At 41.2% G+C, this 20,124-nt stretch overlaps 1 protein-coding gene across 2 annotated transcripts in view; it reads left to right on the top strand.

Annotated features, from left to right (window-relative positions):
- The window catches only part of LMCD1 (LIM and cysteine rich domains 1), an 85,363-nt gene that overhangs the window by 58,957 nt on the left and 6,282 nt on the right, over positions 1-20,124 (top strand). For both annotated transcript variants that reach the window (XM_029051742.2, XM_007669652.3), the window contains 2 exons: positions 8,542-8,877; positions 19,418-19,633. In XM_029051742.2, coding sequence (XP_028907575.1) covers positions 8,542-8,877; positions 19,418-19,633 — 552 coding nt within the window. The remainder of the gene's footprint in view (positions 1-8,541; positions 8,878-19,417; positions 19,634-20,124) is intronic.

Raw genomic sequence — 20,124 nt, 5'->3', positions numbered from 1 at the left:
GCAGGAAGGTCAGGACATGATTCAAACCTGGGAAAATAATAAAATGGGCTGTCAACTCTCACTGAAAACTAAAGAAAACAGTTCATAGAAACATGTTTGGGGTAAAGCCAGAAACCACAGTGGTGAAAATTGTAGATACTCTAGACCCAAACTAATCAATTGAAAGCAATTTAAGAAAGCAATTATCATTTTAAAGAGAAACAAAATGCCAGAAATGAAACACTATTTTATTTGTACTAGTTCTGAACTAAAGAGGGTGTTGGTCTTATCTCATTCCTTTGAAGGGCCTCCAGGGAAATATTTTAACCCTCTCATGATCATCAACTGTTTTTAGGAGTGCCTTCCTGTACAGATTATTGTACTAGGCTTTTAGGAATACATAGACTAAGTCAAAGGAATGGTCCCTGCTCTTGAGATGCTTACAGTCTAATGGGTGATAAAATGAAAGTAATTGATTGCAATTAACTGAGGGCCAGGGCTGGAGATTGGTATCCCTCCTCCTCCACCAAGTTTAGAGGAATTCTTCTGTCAGCCTCCATTCATTCTCTCACTGTGAGTTTAACTTTGATTTTTCCTTGCTCTAATTTAGAAGCCCTCTCTAACCAATGTATGTTCTGCTCTAGGTTAACACTGACCCATATAACCTTCTAAATAAATGGATGCATAGTAAACAATAGTATAGGCTAGACAAGCCTAGAAACCAGAAAATTATCGCCTCCTCCCTCTTTGCGCCCAGAACATGGGTTCAAATGATATACATTCCCACTAATCTGGAATAGGTGAACATCAGGGGACCTGGACACGTCACCTACATAATGTAGGAGATTTGTATTGTCACAAATGAAGGATCTGCAGGTGCTGAGATTGTCACTTGCCAGTGGACTGAATTCAGGGAGAGGAGGCTGCCAAGTGTCTCTTCTGTAACTAAGAGACCTGAATGAAGAAATAATTTTGCACTGATTGACTATTTTAATGGCAAGCAAAACAATTTCAATCCACAGAGATATGCACTCAAGTTGGCATATAATCACCACAGAACCAAATTGCTCCCCAACCCTCACCAAAGGACACTACTATCCTTCCTTGCTAGAATTACTTGAACACTGATAACATTTACAATGATAGCTACAGCTGCATTATTTGAGCACATTGCTTCTCTTCCACTGCAGACCCTGACTTTCTCTGCTGTCTTGGCCAACCTTCCTCACTCCATTGTCAATAAGGGCGGCTCTCCCACGGTCTCACCCTTCCTCACCCATCCGGCCTTCATTAATGGGAGGAAGCCGGAAGTGGGAGGAGATCAAATCTTAAAGGGTGGGTAATTCCAATATGCACTGGTGGATGATGTTTGCCTTGCGAAAATAGAAAAATTGAACTTATTCCACATTTGTTATGCCAGAAAAATTTAGGATCGTAAGGGCTGTGTGGGACAACGGCAGTTTGAGGGTGTTCATCTTTCTCATACTGTCCTGCAGAGCTGAAGTTATATACTTTTCAAAATATGGGAGAATTGAACTCATGGGATCTAGTGAGGACCACTAGAAATTTTGACAACCACACTTTTATTCTCAGAGAAAGAATCCCAGGATTGTTTTTTCCTTTAGAAAATGTAGATTATACCTTAGGACACCAAAAGGTATCAGAGAGAACTTTCTTCTCTCTCAAGACGTCTGTCAAGTAAATGCCAGTTGTGTTAAAGGTCTCTTCAAGATCTGAATAGATCAGAAAGAAACATTACACTGGGACTGAACAGCACTCTGACAAACTGTTTCTTTCATTTCTTTGCCTTACCGAAACAAAATGTCAAAATAAAACTTTCCCAGGATGTTCCCCAGGCCTCTGGGGCTGTGCCAATTGGGCCAATGCCAATCTGGGTCCTTATGGATTAAGGCCCTTATAGACCCTGCTTAGGTTTCAGTCACCCAGTTTTATACTGGACAGTCCTCCTCAGCTGGTCTGTGCCGTCTGCTTTGGTTACAATATCGGATGCTTTCATTTCCAGATTCTCATTTCCAGCCCGGAGCCCCCATCTGCCACAACTCCCAATAAGGAAGGTATTTAACTGCTTACTTTGTGCCAAACACTATACTAAACCTTGGGGGAGATACAAGAGAACCACAAAGCCAGGATGAACACATTCCCTGCCTCACATGGGGCTCACAGTCTAAGTAGGAGGAAATAGGATTTAGACCCTATTTTACCAAGAAGGAAACTGAGAGGCAGAGAATTGAAGTGACTTACCATAGGTCACAAAGCAGCAAGTGGCAGAGCCAGGATTATTCATTCAGTTATATTTATTAAGCGCTTACTGTGTGCAAAATACTGTACTAAGCACTCGGGAAAGTACAACAACAAAATGACACATTCCCTACCCACCACGATCTCCCAGTCTAGAACCAAGGTCCTCTGACTCCCAGGCCTATGCTCTTTCTGCTAGGTCATCCTACCTCCCAGTTCCCAGACAGAACTCCTGGCCCCAGGTTTCAAGGCTCAATGCAGCTCCAAACTTCACACTAATCAGGGAGGGGAAAGCAGAGGTCCTGGCGCAAGTGGCAAAGGGGGCTGGGGCACAGGGGTCTCCCCACCAGCATATCATTTGATTTAGGCATGCACACACCAACTGTGATTTCTAGTGTGCAGTTTAACACTAACGATCTGTCCAAGAAGTGGGTCTCAATGACCTCATATTAAGTGACTGACAAACCTCTGCCCAGCACTAAGCAGCAGGCTATTCACTCTCATAGGTAGTCTGTTCCACAATTCAGATCATTAGTTCCCTGTTTGTGAACCAGCCAGCTGCTAACACTGACTAGTTAGAAGTAAATCTGCAGGACCTGGAAATGGCCAGTCTTTTCAATTGAATGGCAAGTGGCCAATTGGCTGCCAGTTAGCTTTCAATCCGTAATAAGAAAGGAGGTCTCCACCACACAAACTCCCTTTCCTTTCATGGCCCATGCCAGTAAGCCAGCAAGTAAATCTCTGATCCAAGAACATACCTTTTCTAAAGTAATTCCTGGAAGAGGCCAAGATGGCCCAAGACACTGGGAAACAAAAGGGACAATCAACTTACCTCTGATAGACACAATGGGAAATGAGAAGTTGACTAGTAAAATCCTTTCCTGTTTGGACTGCTTCCAAAGTGAGTTTGGAGAGTCGAGCACCATTCCTACACAATCTAATCAGAAGCCCAGTACCAAGAAATAGTAACATGGGTAGTAATTAGCCTTCTCAAATGCTCAGCAGCTGATTGCTTGTTAGAAGAGAAAGCTAAAGATTCTTCCTGAGTTCCCTAAGCCAGTAGTGTTCTTGAAAAAATTGCCCAGTCTTCACAGCAAAAGTGAAATTGAGCACTGAGGTAATTATTTAATCATTTAGATTACAAATTCCTACTAGGCAGAGGCTGTACCTATTGGCGAATCTCGCACAGTGCCCTGTGTATATAAGTGCTATTGAAAAACTCACTGATAATGATGTGAATTGCCTCAGGTTTGCTCATTACTTTGGCTGCAGGGGTCCTGAAACCTGCAGGTTGAAAGAAATGAAAATGAAATGATATTTTGGTGGCCCTGAGAAGCGAAAGATACAGTTCCTTTCCACTGGAACAATCTGATCCTCCACTCAAGTCACATTTGCCCATTCTCAGATTCAGCAGGGGGTAGGAGATGATGCTCTTGGGTGGTCTATTGGTTATAGAAGGAATTGAGATTCCCTCCCCTCCCCTAGCCTGTTTTTCCTTTCTGCTTATGCCTAAGACTGCTGTTCCTGCTTTGGATCAAGCTCTAAACCAGTAGTGAGCAGGAATGGTGAGATAAGGTGGAGAACCTAGGTGGCCTAGAGAATAGAGCATGGGCTTGGAAGTCAGAGGACTTGGGTTCTGATCCTTAACTAAAGTGAAAGCTTCTTGTGGGCAGTGTGTACTGTGTTTTTGTTACACTTCTCTAGCTTACAGCACAATGCATTACACTTGGAAGGTGCTCAGTAACTACCATTATTACTTTAGACTCAATGGCCAAGACTTTAAACTTACATCACTAAACCCCTCGATTAGCATTCAGGTAAAAGGTGGTTGTTGTTTTTTAAGATGGTGAATAGCTGAACTTTTTAGTGGATTACTCTTAAAATTATAATTCGTTATACTTTTAGCATTGCCTTCTTCCTGAGCATCTGGTGTGCAAAAGCCCATGAGTCAGGGAAGATGGAAGGTGGGAAAAAGACTCTAAACACAGCGTCGGCTGTGTGACTGTGGGCAAGTCACTTAACTTCTCTGGGCCTCAGTTCCCTCCTCTGTAAAATGGGGATTAAGACTGTGAGCCCCACGTGGGACAACCTGATTCCCCTATGTCTACCCCAGTGCTTAGAACAGTGCTCGGCACATAGTAAGCGCTTAACAAATACCAACATTATTATCCAAAACGTTGGTGATGGCAGCTGTAACGGCTGGAGATAATAGTCTTACCTGTTCCTGTTGCCGCTGTTCTACTTCTTGCTGGGATCCTGGTGGAGGCAAGAAGTGGAACAGCAGGGTGAGAACCAGTTAAGAATACAACTGTCTTCATCTTTTGGTCTCAAATGCTGTAACTGCCATAGCGGCTATTTTTTTTTTCTTTTTCTTACTCATGCCATCACTGTTTCTCTCCATTCCAACACGTCTTAAGTATTCCCTTGCATCTGTTCTTATCCTAGTATATCTGTCCCTGCTTTTGTCTCCGGATAACCAGTCTAACCCAGATAATTCACTGGATTTTAAGCCCCTTAAAAGGAGCACAGGGACAGGGATCACATTTACCACCTTTGTCATATTCTACTCTCCCAAGCTCCTTAGGACGGTGCCCTGGACACAGTAAGCGCTCAGTAAATACCATTAACTAGTTGATTAAATATATATATATATGGTCTTTGCACTCCTTTAAATGGTGAAGTCATTTAGAACCATTTTTTGTAAAAGAAAAAAACAATAGCAACAACAACAAAAAAACCCCAAAACCTAGCTCCCAATAGGCCTTTAACAAATAGTTGATCAAGATTTAGTTTAAAAATCATGAACCTTGGCTAAATAGTGATTCCACACCCCTTGGAAAGGTTTAAGTTCCAAAGAAAACAGATATTTGTCTCTTGACTGATTTTGTTTTAACAGCCAGGAGAGAGGAGATTATAGCTATCCCTAGAGTAACTACTCTGAAACAGGAAAATGATCTTTTTTTTTTTTGCCTTTTATGGTCTTAAGTACTTACTATGTGCCAAACCCTGTACTAAGCAAGCACTGGGAAATATGCAAGATATTCAGGTTGGACTCAGTCCACATAGGGCTAAGGGTTGGAAGGAGGATGATTCAATCCCCATTTTACAGATGAGGTAATTGAGGCACAGGGAAGTTAAGTGACTTGCTCAAGGTCATACAATGGACAAGGGGAGGAGCTGGGATTAGAACCCAGGTTCTCTGACTCCTAGGTCTGTGCTATTTACACTAAGCCATGCTGCTTAAATTTGCCTCAAACCCACAGTTTATTGTGGGAATCTATGAGTTGGGCCCTTAAAAGTCATCTGTGAAGAAGTACTAATTCTAAAACATGATCAATATCTCATGCAATAGAGAACTCAATAGACTAAGTTCATTCATTTAAGAGTCCAGAGACAGAACAGAGGCTTTCCAGTGCCTGTGAAGAATGAATCAGGTCAACTTTGAGATTTGTCACATCGTTTAGGTTGTAAACTCCTAAAGGACAGAGATGGTGTCATTTACTTTCGATTGTTATGTCCTTAGCTCTTAGTTCAGTGCCCTGTATTTAATAGGTGCTCAATAATAATAATACTAATAATGATGGTGGTACTTGTTAAGCACTTACTATGTGCAAAGCACTGTTCTAATTGCTGGGGGGATACAAGGTGATCAGGTTGTCCCACGTGGGGCTCACAGTCTTAAACCCCATTTTACAGATGAGGTAACTGAGGCACAGAGAAGCTAAGTAACTTGGCCAAAGTCACACAGCTGACAAGCGGCAGAGCTGGGATTAGAACCCATGACCTCTGACTCCCAAGCCCGTGCTCTTTTCACTGAGCCATGCTGCTTCTCCTCAATAAATGCTGTTGCTGATGACAAGGCCTTTAATGCAATAAGCCACTGACAAACTGAAGGATATTATTGACATTCCACCCTGAGAGAATGATCTTAAAATGAATCAAATTCCATGATTGAGGGATTAGAAATTACATTGATTTCCTTACAACAAATGGGGTTCCCAGCACATGAAGCATCAACTAATTTAATTTAATGTTGGTATTTGTTAAGCGCTTACTATGTGCCAAGCACTGTTCTAAGTGCTGGGGTAGATTCAAGGTAATCAGGTTGTCTCAAGTAGGGCTCACAGTCTTCATTCCCATTTTACAGATGAGGTAACTGAGGCACAGAGAAGTTAAGTGACTTGCCCATGGTCACACAGCTGACAAGCGGCAGAATCGGGATTAGAATCCACAACCTCTGAGTCCCAAGCCCGGGCTCTTTCCACTCAGCCACGATGCTTCTCTGATTGGGACACCTACTACTGATTGGGACACCAGTTTAATCTTTTTTGGAGAAGCTACCATGCGTTCTTTCTGTTGGAGAGATTGTAAACTCCTTGAGGGCAGGGGTTGTGTCTGCCAACCTGTGTTCTAATCTTGGCTCTGCCACTTGTCTGCTGTGACCTTGGGCAAGTCACTTCACTTCTCTGGGCCTCAGTTACCTGATCTATAAAATGGGGTCTAATACTGAGAACCCCATGTGGGACATGTGTCTCCCTCGATTAGACTGTCTCCCCCGATTAGACTGTAAGCCCGTCAAACGGCAGGGACTCTATCTGTTGCCGACTTGTTCATTCCAAGCACTTAGTACAGTGCTCTGCACATAGTAAGCACTCAATAAATACTATTGAATGAATGACATGGACTGTGTCCAACCTTAGTACAGAGCCTGGCAAATAGTAAGTACTTAATGGATACCATTAAAAAAAGATAATCGATTGATTGGATGTCTGCATTTCAGGGAAATACTCATTATCCTTAGCCCCTCCATCTCAGGAGAAACTTTAGAGCTCAGGGTGATGAGGGGGTCCTTGGAGTAGCTGTTGCCAACTGGTTGTGTCATGGTACACAGAGAGGTTCCTGATTGATTGGGAAAACTTTCTCTCCTCAGTGATTCTACTGGTATTACCCTTCCACCTTCACTGAACACAATGGATGCTTGATGGTGCTCTACTGCTGCTAAGGTTAATTATAAACTGAAATCACTTCAGCAGTGTGAAAGTGTTATTCAAATATTTAAATAATCAATTTAATTGACTCCAAATCTGTCTAAATTCTGCTGATTTTCAGGTTTGTCAACACTGTTCTTAAAAGATATTAGACAGTGATATTTTTAGCAGTAAACTGTAGAATTATTTGTTGCACAAGAGTTAACTCCACTTCCTTACTTTCCAAGAATAATTTAAAACTAGACAGAGTTTTAATTAGGAGTGCTGCCATTAGATGTAATTGACTTTCAATTTGAGACACAAAATCTATAATAATAATAATAATGTTGGTATTTGTTAAGTGCTTACTATGTGCCAAGCACTGTTCTAAGCACTGGGATAGATACAAGGTAATCAGCTTGTCCCATGTGGGGCTCATAGTCTTCATCCCCATTTTACAGATGAGATAACTGAGGCACAGAGAAGCTAAGTAACTTGCCCAAAGTCACACAGCTGACAAGTGGCGGAGCCGACATTAGAACCCATGACTTCTGACTCCCAAGCCTGAGCTCTTATGCTGCAAAGCCAGTGCCCTTATAAGAAATGTTTATGTTAATTGTAGAATAACTAGAAGTTGAGGAAGCTGATATATAAGAACGAGCTTTGATCGTCTCAATCATATTTATTGAGCACTTACTGTGTGCAAAGCACTATATTAAGTGCTTGGGAGAGTAAGGTATAACAGAGTTGACACACATGTTCCCTGCCCACAGTGAGTCTCGATAAATATTGTAAGTCATTTGGATCATCCTTTGGCTGAGAGAATTCTTTCACAAAATTTCATTCTTGAGAAGCGTCTTACTGCTGTGGGTTTCTTTTTAATGTGAGGAAGGTGGACTACTTCTGATAAATTTTTCTAGATCTCAAAATTTAATTTAAGGCTGATTTTGGTTCTGCTATACTGATTCCTGTTTAACAGAAGTACTTTTTCATTCAAAGAATCTTGGGCATGCCTCTAATCTGGCCTCGATAAGAAATTCCAACTGGAATAATAAAGGAAGAAAATTCATTATAGATGATATGACCTGGTTTTCTTCACTTCTTCATTTAGGTTAATGAGGCCTTGCAGTAGTGACTCATCCAGCAACCCAGGCAAATAACTTGAATTGGACAGATCATACAGACTTTTTACCTCATTCTATGTGTACCTCTGGTGGAGAGAATAAGCTGATGGGGATTTGCCAGCTGATAATTTTTTTTATTTTGCACTTCTTTGTGAGACTGGGGTAAAGTGGATTTTTGTTATGGTCATGTGCTGTCTGTTCTTTGTCTTTAGGCAATCCATTATATGGAACTGATTCCTAAAGAAATGCAGCCCGTTACTGGTACCGAAGGGGCATACAATCGCCGGCGGCAGCTTATGCGGCAACTTCCAATTTACGACCAAGATCCTTCACGCTGTCGGGGGCTTTCAGAAAGCGAATTCAAACTGATGGAGGATTTTGTGAAGAAATATAAAAGTGATGCCCTGGGTGTTGGAGAGGTGGCACTTCCTGGCCAAGGAGGCTTACCTAAGGATGAGGGGAAGCAGCAGGAGAAGAATGAAGCAGCAGGTAGTGCTGTGCCCACCACCAATGGGAATGCTAGTGACTCACAAAAGGAAGTTGAATATGTAAGTCTCTTCTCTATTACCAAGCTTTAATTCAGGCATTTGGGACTCTCAGGACATTGGGCTTCCTCAGGGGTTATGAGGAGGTTAAATTTCATCTAAAGTGCATGAGAAGCAAGCATGGCCTAGTGGAAAGAGCAAGGGCCTGGGAGCCAGAGGACCTGGGTTCTAATACTGGTTCCACCACTTGTCTGTTGTATGACCTTGGATGAGTCACAACTTCTCTGGGCCTCAGTGGCCTCATCTGTAAAATGAGGATTAAGACTGTGAGCCCCATGTGGGACATGGACTGTGTCTAAGCTGCTTATCTTGCATTGACCTCAGTACTTATTACAGTGCCTGGCAAATACCATAAAAAAGATTATTTTGAGATGATGCATTGGATGCGAGTGACTCTTGGAAGCCCTATCCATTGTCTTCAGTTTAAGATAACCACTAAAGTAATATTTGCCCTTCATCTTATACCCCCTGGTACAATGGGTAGAACAGGAAGAACCAGAATGGTTCCCTATGAACAGCATTCATAGGGACATAGCAAACATTAACCCCCACTTCCATTAATGACACCCAAAATTGTCAAGCAAACAAGTAAACAGATTACTCCCATCCTTCCTTAATCTAATAAGGAAACATTAAAGAGTTCAGCTAAAGATCTTGGAACAACAATACCAAATGTGCTGTGAAGTACCCCAGGAAATTAGGCCATAAACTCCTTGTAGACTGTAAGCTCCTTGTGGGCAGGAAATGCATCTACCAACTAACTCTATTGCATGGTACTCTCCCAAGCACTTAGTATAGTGTTCTTCTACTCAGAGTAAGTGCTCAATAAATACCAGTGACATTGATTGAAATTGATTGATTGAAATTGATTGAATTGGATTGATTGAAATTGGATTGATTGATTGAAATTCTAGGGTCACTGACTGAAAGGTATTCAGCAAGAGGGTAGGTATCAGTTTTTCTTCAAAGAGAAATGAGAATTGTCTAGTAATAGAAAGAATCATGCCTGAGAATGGATTACAATCAGATCGAAGGAAGTTCTGAATAAAATCAGTTGCCTGGTAACTACTGTCACTCATAGCTTCAATTTCCCTCAGCACCATAGCTTCCTCTGTGACTAGGCTTTTATAATATTAACTGACTTCCATGGAAAGTCTTCACATCACTCTTGAAATAATAGTGCCATAGAAGGTAGAGAGAAGCCCCTCCCCAAGCATACTTCTTCCAAGCATCCTGTTGCCACTATTAGAGACTGAATACTGGGCTGGATGGGCCAATGGCCTGGCCCGATAATGACCTTGATCATATTATGTTCCATTGATTCACTGACTGACTGATTCTTATGCCACTAATGACAAACCAACAATTCTTGCACTGGAACTTTTTTCATTCTGCTCTACCTCCCCTCCGACCCTTCCCTTCTTCCTCTTAACACCCTCATTATTAATAGATCAAAACAGCATTAACAAATGCCCCACAAAAGAAAAAAAAACTAACAAAAAAAAGAAAGCACAGATTTGAAACAAACTATGGTTCATTTTCAGGTGGTGGGAGGGGGGAGAGGCTTCTCCAGCCCCATTCAGAATTTCTTTTAAAACCCATTTTCATGGGCAATGAATAGTTTCAGAGCTACCTTTAATGTCAATCCTTTCCTGATAACTCTTTTTCACTAGTTATCCTGCATTTCACTGTCTCCATAACCTATCCTGGCAAATTCACTTCTCTCAATTTATTCCCATCTCTCATCTTAATCACTTGGCTTCAACCGTAGTTAAGTGCTTACTATGAGTCTGGCACTGTACTAAGCGCTGGGGTGGATACAAGCAAATTGGTTTGAACACAATCCCTGTCCCACAAGGGGCTCACAGTCTCAGTTCCCATGAGGTAACTAAGGCACAAAAAAGTAAAGTGACTTGCCCAAGGCCACACAGCAGACAGATGGCAGAAGAGGCAATGGGAAGGACACACCAGATCATAAATGTTCCCATTTCTTTTAAAGCACTCACATTTACCAAGTTGTCTCAAGGTGTCAGATGGAGGGACAAAGAGTTCCCCATTTATGTCATCTGGACAAGACTGTCAAATGAATTTGCTCCTAACCCAAGACCTTCATCCAGAATTTTGTGGTATTGTCCTCATCTTGCAAGTCATGGGGATAGGCTGTCCGAAATAGCATTCTCGTTATATTTTCAGAGAACACTTTGGGCATAGCTTATTTCCCCTTTACACAGGTGCCAAAATAGCTTAAATGAAACTGATTTTTTTTCCATTCCTATAATATATTTCGGGGAAGTTCAACTAGGACTTTGAACCAATGAAAAAGCTGCTGACTGCTCAGTCAGTGATCTCAGGCACTAAAGTCAAAAGGAAGGTCTTTTCTTTCTTTCCCAGGAGTTAATGAGAAGCAATTATACAATCCTGCTTAAAAAGTCCATCCTTCAGAGAGAATGAATGTCACTGCAGATGCACAGCACTCAAATTATATCCTCAAGAGAGAAGACAATTTTCTTTTACTCTCACTGCCTACACTGGGAGGATACCCAATGTGATAGGATTTTGAAGCCTGTGTTTTCGTTCCAGATAGTGCTATCACCACTACCCTCCAAAAGAGAAATCCCATAGCAATAACTGTAGTATTTGTTAAGCACACACTATGTGCCAAGCATGGTATTAAGAGCTGGGGCAGATACAAAAGTAGACATAATCCCTGTCCCACATGGGGCTGATGATCTAAGTAGGAGGAAGGTATTTCATCACCATTTTATAGAAGAAAAAATGGAGACCCACAGAAGTGAAGTGATTTGCCCAAGGTCATGCAACAGGAAAGTGTCAGAGCCGGAATTAAAACCCAAATCCCCTGATTCCTAGCCCCATGCTCCTTCCATTAGACCATGCTGCTTCTCAAATCTAAATTTATTGACCTGAAAATGCCTGTTGAACCGGAGGTAAGCATAAGCCCTTAAAGTACAGTATAGCTAACATGAACTAGAAAAAAGCACTGGAACATGTGACATACTTGCCAGAAGAGTCCTACCTTAGGATGACCTTCATGGTAAAACAAGAGTGGGTTTATCTTGGGGAGACTAGCACAAAGTTAGAGGGGATGATAAACATTTGGTCCAGTCTAAAGAAACTATACTTTGTTTTCTTAGCTGCTGCATTTATGGATTTAATTGAGCTCACAATTAACTTTTGGGGCCTGACATATTTTAGAGCATATATACTGCTCATAAAATTATGTCCTAGAACAAATTTTCAAAAGACTGTTTTTAGCCCATCTGGTAGTAGCATAACAAATAGAATTTGTCTTCAGAATTTGGGATTTCAGAGAAAGTTTGAAACTTGTAGTGAAACCTTATCAATGTCAATGGTATTTACTGAGTGCTTACTGTTTACAGGACAATCAATGCTATTTATTGAGCACTTACTATGTGACAAGCAGTATACTAAGCACTTGGGAGAGTACAATACAACAGAGTTGGTAGATATACTCCCTGCCCACAACAGGCTTACAGTTTGGAGCAGGATACAGACATCAATATAAGTAAATAATAATTTATCGATAGTGACTTTGGGGAACCCCCCACCTATAATGTGCTGGTTCCCCATCTTGAAAACCAAATTTACTTGCCTTAAAAAAAACCCCAAAACCTTGCCCCATCCCCTAAAACTGAGGAAAAATGATTGAGTTTTGAGAGTAGTAAAAGCATCCAAAAGAAAAGATTTAATAGTAATATTTATTAAGAGCTTACTGTGTTCAGAGCACTGTACTAAATGCTGGGGAAAAGTTCACAGGTGGGAATTAAATATGGTCCCTGTTCCTCAGGGGATAATCTAAAAGTACAGAGTGGGAGAGGGGACTGATGACAAACACATAAGGAGAGAAGAAAAAAAAAACATTAAGACAACATAAAGACAAAAAAAACCCCAAAGATTAATAGGATGCTGTGGCCAGAGGAACAGAACTTCAGGCTCCTTTCAGCTCAGAGCTGTCAGTCACAAACGTGGCCACAGTGACCACTTCAGTAGCAGCCGCCCCAGCCTTCCAGAGTATCTGAGGAGGTGACACAAGGCTAAGGCTGCTTCTCTCTGCCCCGCCGGGGTGGTGTGGGGCAGGTCAGGATGGTGATTCCTTGATGACGCAGAGGAGAACCGGTGTGGGATCCTGGGGAGGCATGTGGCGATCTGTTAATGGGGAATGCTAAGGACCCTGGGAACTGTAATGGGGGATGGCGGGCATCCAGAGGAGTCATGTGGCTGTCTGGTGCATAGGTCCGGGGCGTAAGCAGCAATGGCTTAAGTCCACACTGGCAGCCCATGGTGCACAAGGCATGCTGGGAGCAGAGTTGTTTAAAAAACGTTTCATTAAAGTTGTTTAAAAAAAGTCATCTTGGTGAGGAGGAGGTCTTATTTAGACTGGAAAAGGATCCTTCCATGTAAATACATAGAATTATAGACTCATGAGTCTGGAACAGACTTTAAGAGGTCATTTAATCTGCCTTGTCCATCTCCCTGCCTTGAGAACCTAAACCCTCACAGACAGATGAAAATCTATCCTATTTCAGATCTCCAGAGAAGGAGATTTATAACTTTCCTCCATAACCAATTCACCCACCCTTATGTTCAAAAGTCTTCCCTTAGCTCTAATCCAGCTCCATCGTCCTACAATTGCAACATATTTACTCTTGCTCTAGCCTATAAATGGCAGCTGCAAACGAAAGGATAGTTGTGCATTTTCACAAATATGGCACTTAGTATAGTTCTCTGCACAGAGGAGGTACTCATTAGAAATTGTTGAGTGAGTGGGGAAGGAAGACTCGTTTGGCCTTGACATTTGCAGTTATATTCATATCTATGAAAGGCTTTTCATTATCAATAACACCATCATCAAATACAAAGGACAGCTGCAAGAAGACCTGGCATGTGCTCATTTGCATATGTTAACAATTCTTGCTGGGAGATTGGTTTACTGAGTAGTACCAGATTTCAAAGCCAGTCAGTTTTGTGAAAACAGCCCCATAGCTGGATCACCATCCTCCCAAGCCAACTTCAGTGGAATGTCTGAATTCCTAGCTAACTGCTCTAGTTCAACCTCAACAGCTCATTCACCTTCTGCCTCTGAAGGGAGCAGCTGTAATGACAGGTTGGCCTCCTGGGCTAGAAGGTTTCCTCCAATTTGAAGAATGAACCTAACATTTGAACCTCTCTGGCTCATCACTTTACAGGGTAGTCACGTGTCCTTTTTGTACTGGACAGTCCAGTTTTTAGTAGGTCCTTCCCCCATCTGGTACAGAATCAGCACCAGATGCCTATATGTCTGGGACTTTTTTTCAGTCACCCAACCTCCTATCTGGGATTTTGCACCAAATTCCAAAGCTCAGACCTAGAGTCCATGTTCACTTTGCCTTGGGAGGGGGAAGGGGACAGCTCTAGAGCAAACACGTGTGTATCTGTATTTGGGAGTGGGGCATGGGGAGCTGGGGGGGCAGTTGAGTGGAGTCCCAAGATAAATGCTCTAGGTTTGAATGGCCCTGAACGGATTTCTGCAAAATGACACATATGACCTCATACCACTTGCAGTATGACCAGCCTAAGGCACATAATGTCATATGTGTCAACTTGTCCAGTATTCACAAGGGCCATCAGTGGGCACTCCGGTCAGGAATCAGGTTTAGCAGTCCTGGCCATCTGGTGAACTGATGGGCCTGTTATTGGCAAGCCTAGAAGCAAGAAAAATAACTCCTTGGTAGATCCCTTAATTCTGCTCTGGGATTCCCTGGTGGTCCCTTAGGCCATGGCAATTTTGAGGAGCCCTATGAGTTGATAGACAGTCAGCCCCATACCAGTCCTCACAGGCAGCTCAATCTGCTTAAAGTCACATCACCACTGAAACTATCCTTTACCTCCTCTCACCTTACATGCCTGAGACATGTGGGCAATGTACTAATGACCAGAATACTAAAATTAGGCAAAACAAATCTAACTGGCTTAGAGGATCACTTTCTCAGAAATCAATCATTTTGATTGCTTCTGACTTGATTATCCCGGGACTTACTATAGTGCTTGGCACAGAGGAAGTACTTAAATATAATCATCAGCATTATTAGCCATACCAACCTCAGACATTCACACAAAGAAAATCTCAAAACAATAATGAGACTAAATCTTACTAAATATCCATCATTTGATTATTTTCATTACTCCATGATGTCAGTCTACCTTACTGAATCAGTCAAATGATGGCATTGTAGCCTGCTGATACTATTTTGGATAGTCATATACTATCCCTGCCCTCCAATTTCACACCAAGCTCCAACTAGAAGAGCACTGCATGAGGGGTGGAAGGAGATTCACCATGGCTATTCTGGTTCCAGTTCCATCCCTTATTTTAACCCACATGGTTCCCCTTTAGGCAAATGGAATATCTCTCTTCTCACCCCCATCCAAGCACCCTTAGCCAGCCAGCTATGTTTAAGTAGCCCATACCACAAAGCTGTTCACCAAAATCAATTTCAATTCCAAGCAGCCTGTCAGAGTGCCATGGCAGTTCAACTCAAATTAAACAGCAGCAAGAAAACATGCAACTGCACAAAATTCATTTTTCTTTTACCAAATAAGAAAACTATTGGAGGTTGAAATTCCTACCATGAAAAAATGGCACAGAAAGCACTGTGTTAAATAATAGAATCATTCCTCTTTCCCAAGAAATGTGTATATGGGAGAAGTGGGTCACTGTAGTGGCTCCATGGAAATGTGAGGGGAATAAAAGAGTTGGTTGGGTCAGGAAGGACACTTAAAAAAACCAAATTCTCCAAAATGTTTTGATATGAGCCAAAGATAGGGAATAATCACCATAAGAGGGAAAAGGGAGATGGTGTTTATAAATAAATTGTGATTATTTGTATTGGAAAAAAACCAGGACTTGAATTCAAGGATTCTATGTTAATATTTAACATATTGCAATTGTGGAATTTCTCAAGCATATTGGATTAGTCAGAATCAGTATCTGGATTAGAGACTCAAGGATATAACAAGGTGTAAGAGGATATGGCTTTGTGGATTCCGATAATTTTATGTTCTATCCTACTGGACAATTTTCCTTACCCATACCCAAGATGTTGAAGGTTTTTTATTGATAGACAATCTTTGCCTACCTGAGTATATATTAAATGACAAGCTATTGTTGTGTGAGGCATATTAATATTTGGCTCTTCCCCATTGGCTATTGTAAACATTTTTCTAGTTTATTCACACAAAATAGAAAATGTTCATTATCTTCCTTGGTGCTTATGAATCCAATGAAAATGATCAAAAAGCTTAAATGCACCTTCCAGATAAAAGCTTATTTAATAATGGTATTTATTAGACTCTTGATATGTGCCAAAAACTGTGCTGTTAGACAAAGGGTAATCAGGTCAGATATGTCCCTGTCCCTCATGGGACTCACAGTCTAATAGGTAGGGCAAGGAGGTATTTTATCCCCACTTTACAGATGTGAAAACTGGGGCCTCGAGAGGTTAGGTGACTTGCCCAAGATCCCACAAAGGGGTAGTAGCAGAGTTGATATTTGAACCCAGCTCTGCTCACTCCCACCTCGTGATCTTTCCCCTAGGCCATGCTGCCTCCAAAGAAATTGTGTTCCTTATTGAAAATTGGGAAAATTCCATTGCCTGCCTTAAAGAGATCAATCATCTTCACTTCAGAAATGGGAGGTAAAGGAAGGCAGTGCGGGAGGGAGAGGGATATTCTCAAAGTGCTTAATTCCAGTGATTCCCCTTTCCCTCCAAAATGAAGATATGGACTACGAGAACATTTTTCATTCTGTCCCACATAACTTTCTCTTTGCAGGGACTGCGTCTGATCTGATTATAGCTTATCCAACCCAGTGACTAGCACAGTGCTTGGTACATAGTACGTGTTTAACCAATGTCACCATTTTTATTACTAATAATAAAAGCTAGAAAAATATTTGGGTCCATGAAAATAGTTGAAAATATGAAAATAGGCCCCAGGGGCATAGCCAAAGAAGTCAGTGTCAGTATGGGAAATCTCGAGTGACTTCTATTTTAGGCATAAAATGACTTCTCTATTTACTGATTGAAGGAAGTAACTATGGAAAACAAGTGTTCCTTTGGTTTTTTTTAAAATAATACCTGCTAAGCACTTATGTGTCAAAACACTGTTCAAAGTGCTGGGGTAGGTACAAGCTAATTAGGTCAGACACAGTCCCTGCCCTGCATGAGGGTTCACAGTCTTAAATAGGAGGGAGAACAAGAATTGAATCCCCATTTTACAGTTGAGGAAACTGAGGCACAGAAAAGTTAAGTGACTTGCCCAGTGTCACACAACTAGCAATTGGCAGAGCCAGGATTAGAACTCAGGTCCTCTGACTCCCAGGTTCATGCTCATTCCACTAGGCCATGCTGCTTCTGATAAATACTTCCCTTGCTGGCTCATTTTCAGAGCTGGATCCTGATTTCATAATATGGAGTATGAACTTGAGCCTTCAAGCATTTTTTTTTTACTTAGCCAAAAATAGTAACTAAAGGGGTATCAAAATGACAATTCAATTCTTAATTGCTGACCATCTGAGGCCTGATCCATCCTAATACTCATAAAAATTTAAAATGATGGAAAGGGACATGAGAAACAGCTCGTCATGTAGAAAATAAATGAATTTCTGACATGTTGACAGAGCATGATTTTCAGGACATCTTGTTTTTATAAAATGGTAATCAATGTTTGCTTCAAGGGCTACTGGCAGAAATATAGCCCTCAGCAAAAGAGTTCAGGAAAGGAAAAATCTTCTCTTGCTACTTATAAGGTACTTTTTTGATGACTGAGAAAGCTGAAACCAAGAGCACATCTGTGAGGATGATTCTAACAATTTCAGCTGAGGTAAAATGAAAGCATGAGGCAGGCAGCTTGTCAACCACAAATATATCTTTTGGTCTGCTTCAGGGAAAACAGGGATTTTGCATAAATTGAGAAAATCACTGGGTTTAACTATTCTGGACCTTAACCTTACCACTGTACTATAGGAACACTAGTCCCCATAGAGCTTTAGGTGACTCCAATTTCCCACTTTGCTAATTTGCCTCCCCTCTCACAGTCAGCAGTCATTTGGCTATTTAAGGGGTTTAAATTGGGCCTTTGTTGGACCAGAGCACTATAAACTTTCCCAAATTCAGAGTGTCTGTGATAAGTTGGGGTCTGTTTGTGCTATTAAGTAACAAAATTTGGATTTATAGGGCACAAGAGAAACTCAATGGGAAAAGTATGAATCCTTTTGTATATAACTTCAAGTCAATTTGCAATTTGACCTGACTTTAAGCCACCCAGAGACTGGAAAACAAACTTTCAGGAAAAACAAAACAAAACCCCATTTATTGAAAATTGTAAAATACTGGAAATTTTGTCCATTACACTTTTAAAACCAGCCAACAGCCAGCTAGAACTTAAATGTCATTTCACTGTGAAATATGAGACTTGTCATGTTTATCCTTTAAGTCTATAATAGATCAACTGAGTATAATGGGGAATGCCCATCATTAAATTTTACCTTCAAATACCATGTTATACACAGATATTTTTGATATGAAATATTGCTAAAAACATGATTTTAATTCTGAGGAAAGATTTTACATCACCTAAGAAAAGATCTCTTTCTTTGATGTCCAAAGTTTAATCCAAAGCAAAGAAGTCCGTTATTAAAGCAACTAGGCCCTGATTCAAAACGGACCCATTGAACATGATATATACCTCATCTGACCTATTATTGCATGAATAATAATAATAATAAGAAGAATGGCATTTGTAAAGCCTTTACTATGTGTCAAGCACTGTTCTAAGAGCTGGGGTAGATACAAGTTAATCAGGTTGGACACAGTCCCTGTCCCATAGGGGGCTCACAGTCTAAGTAGGAGGGAGAACACACATTGAATCCCCATTTTATAGATGAGGAAACTGAAGCACAGAGAAGTTCAGTGATTTGCCTAGAGTCACAAAGTAGGCTCTCAATTTCCACTTGCCTCACCACCAGTGTGACAGGAAAAGCATACATACATACCTCTGTGGTTGAGTGGATAGTGCTAAAATCTGGTAAAAGGTTTTCTCTTTAGGTATTCCCATTAAAACATGAAGTCATGACCTACAGCTTTTTCACTGCCACATGCTTTGGGGGTGAGGTAACATGACTAGGAAAACACAGATCATTGAAATCCCCCATTCTAACAGTGGGGAATGATGTCCTCCTCTGCCAAACATTTCTCCAGAGCTATTAACAGGGAAAAAGGTGGGCTGAAAGGAGTTTCAGTCTCTCTCCCCAGATCTTGACCCCCTCCAGTAGAGGTGCTAACAAATCAGGAGTGACTAAAAATCAGGCAGCAGTAAGAAGGGAGGGGAGGACATGTGTCTGACCGGTTTAATCCCAAACAGGATCATCCTGTCCAGATAAATCAAGGATTGACTAAGCATACCTCACTGGATGTGATGACAAAGTATTGTGTTCACCACCTGCATCTGTTTTTTCTCTCTGTTACAGTACTGTGAGCACTGTAAGCAGGCCACCCCCTCAGACTGCCCAGTTGTTTATGCAGACAGAGTGGGCTATAACAGGCAATGGCACCCTGCCTGCTTTGTCTGTGCCAAGTGCACAGAACCGCTGGTTGACCTGATCTACTTCTGGAAGAATGGTGCCATTTGGTGTGGACGCCATTACTGTGAGAGTGTGAGACCGCGTTGTGCGGGTTGTGATGAGGTGAGTACTTCATTTCTTCAACAAAAGATCGTTTCTCTACCTTAGTTTACATAGAGATTGGTACTACCATTAAGTGAGATCTGTGATGAATAAATAACCTTTAAGCAATGAAAAATGACTGGTATATTTTGCTGGATATTTTTGCTATTTTCTATAATTGTGCCCATATTAGATTAAGGTTTTAGAAACCTCAGAAGATTAAGGGTTTTATGGTGTTATGGAACAAAATCATGATAATGAAAATGGTCATCCATACAGTTCTATTTCAAACTTTTACCTTTCCCCATGAATTTTATCTTCACAACATTGCTAAAATCCACCCTTTCTTCTTCATCCAAACTGCCACTAGACTAATCCCAGCACTTATAAAATAAAAATAAAAATGTTGGTATTTGTTAAGCGCTTACTATGTGCAGAGCACTGTTTTAAGCACTGGGGTAGATACAGGGTAATCAGGTTGTCCTACGTGAGGCTCACAGTTTAATCCCAAT

Source organism: Ornithorhynchus anatinus, chromosome X1, assembly GCF_004115215.2.
Source record: "Ornithorhynchus anatinus isolate Pmale09 chromosome X1, mOrnAna1.pri.v4, whole genome shotgun sequence".
Lineage (NCBI taxonomy): Eukaryota > Metazoa > Chordata > Mammalia > Monotremata > Ornithorhynchidae > Ornithorhynchus > Ornithorhynchus anatinus.
Note: the sequence above shows the minus strand (reverse complement) of the source record. Positions and strands in the feature narration are given on the sequence as shown.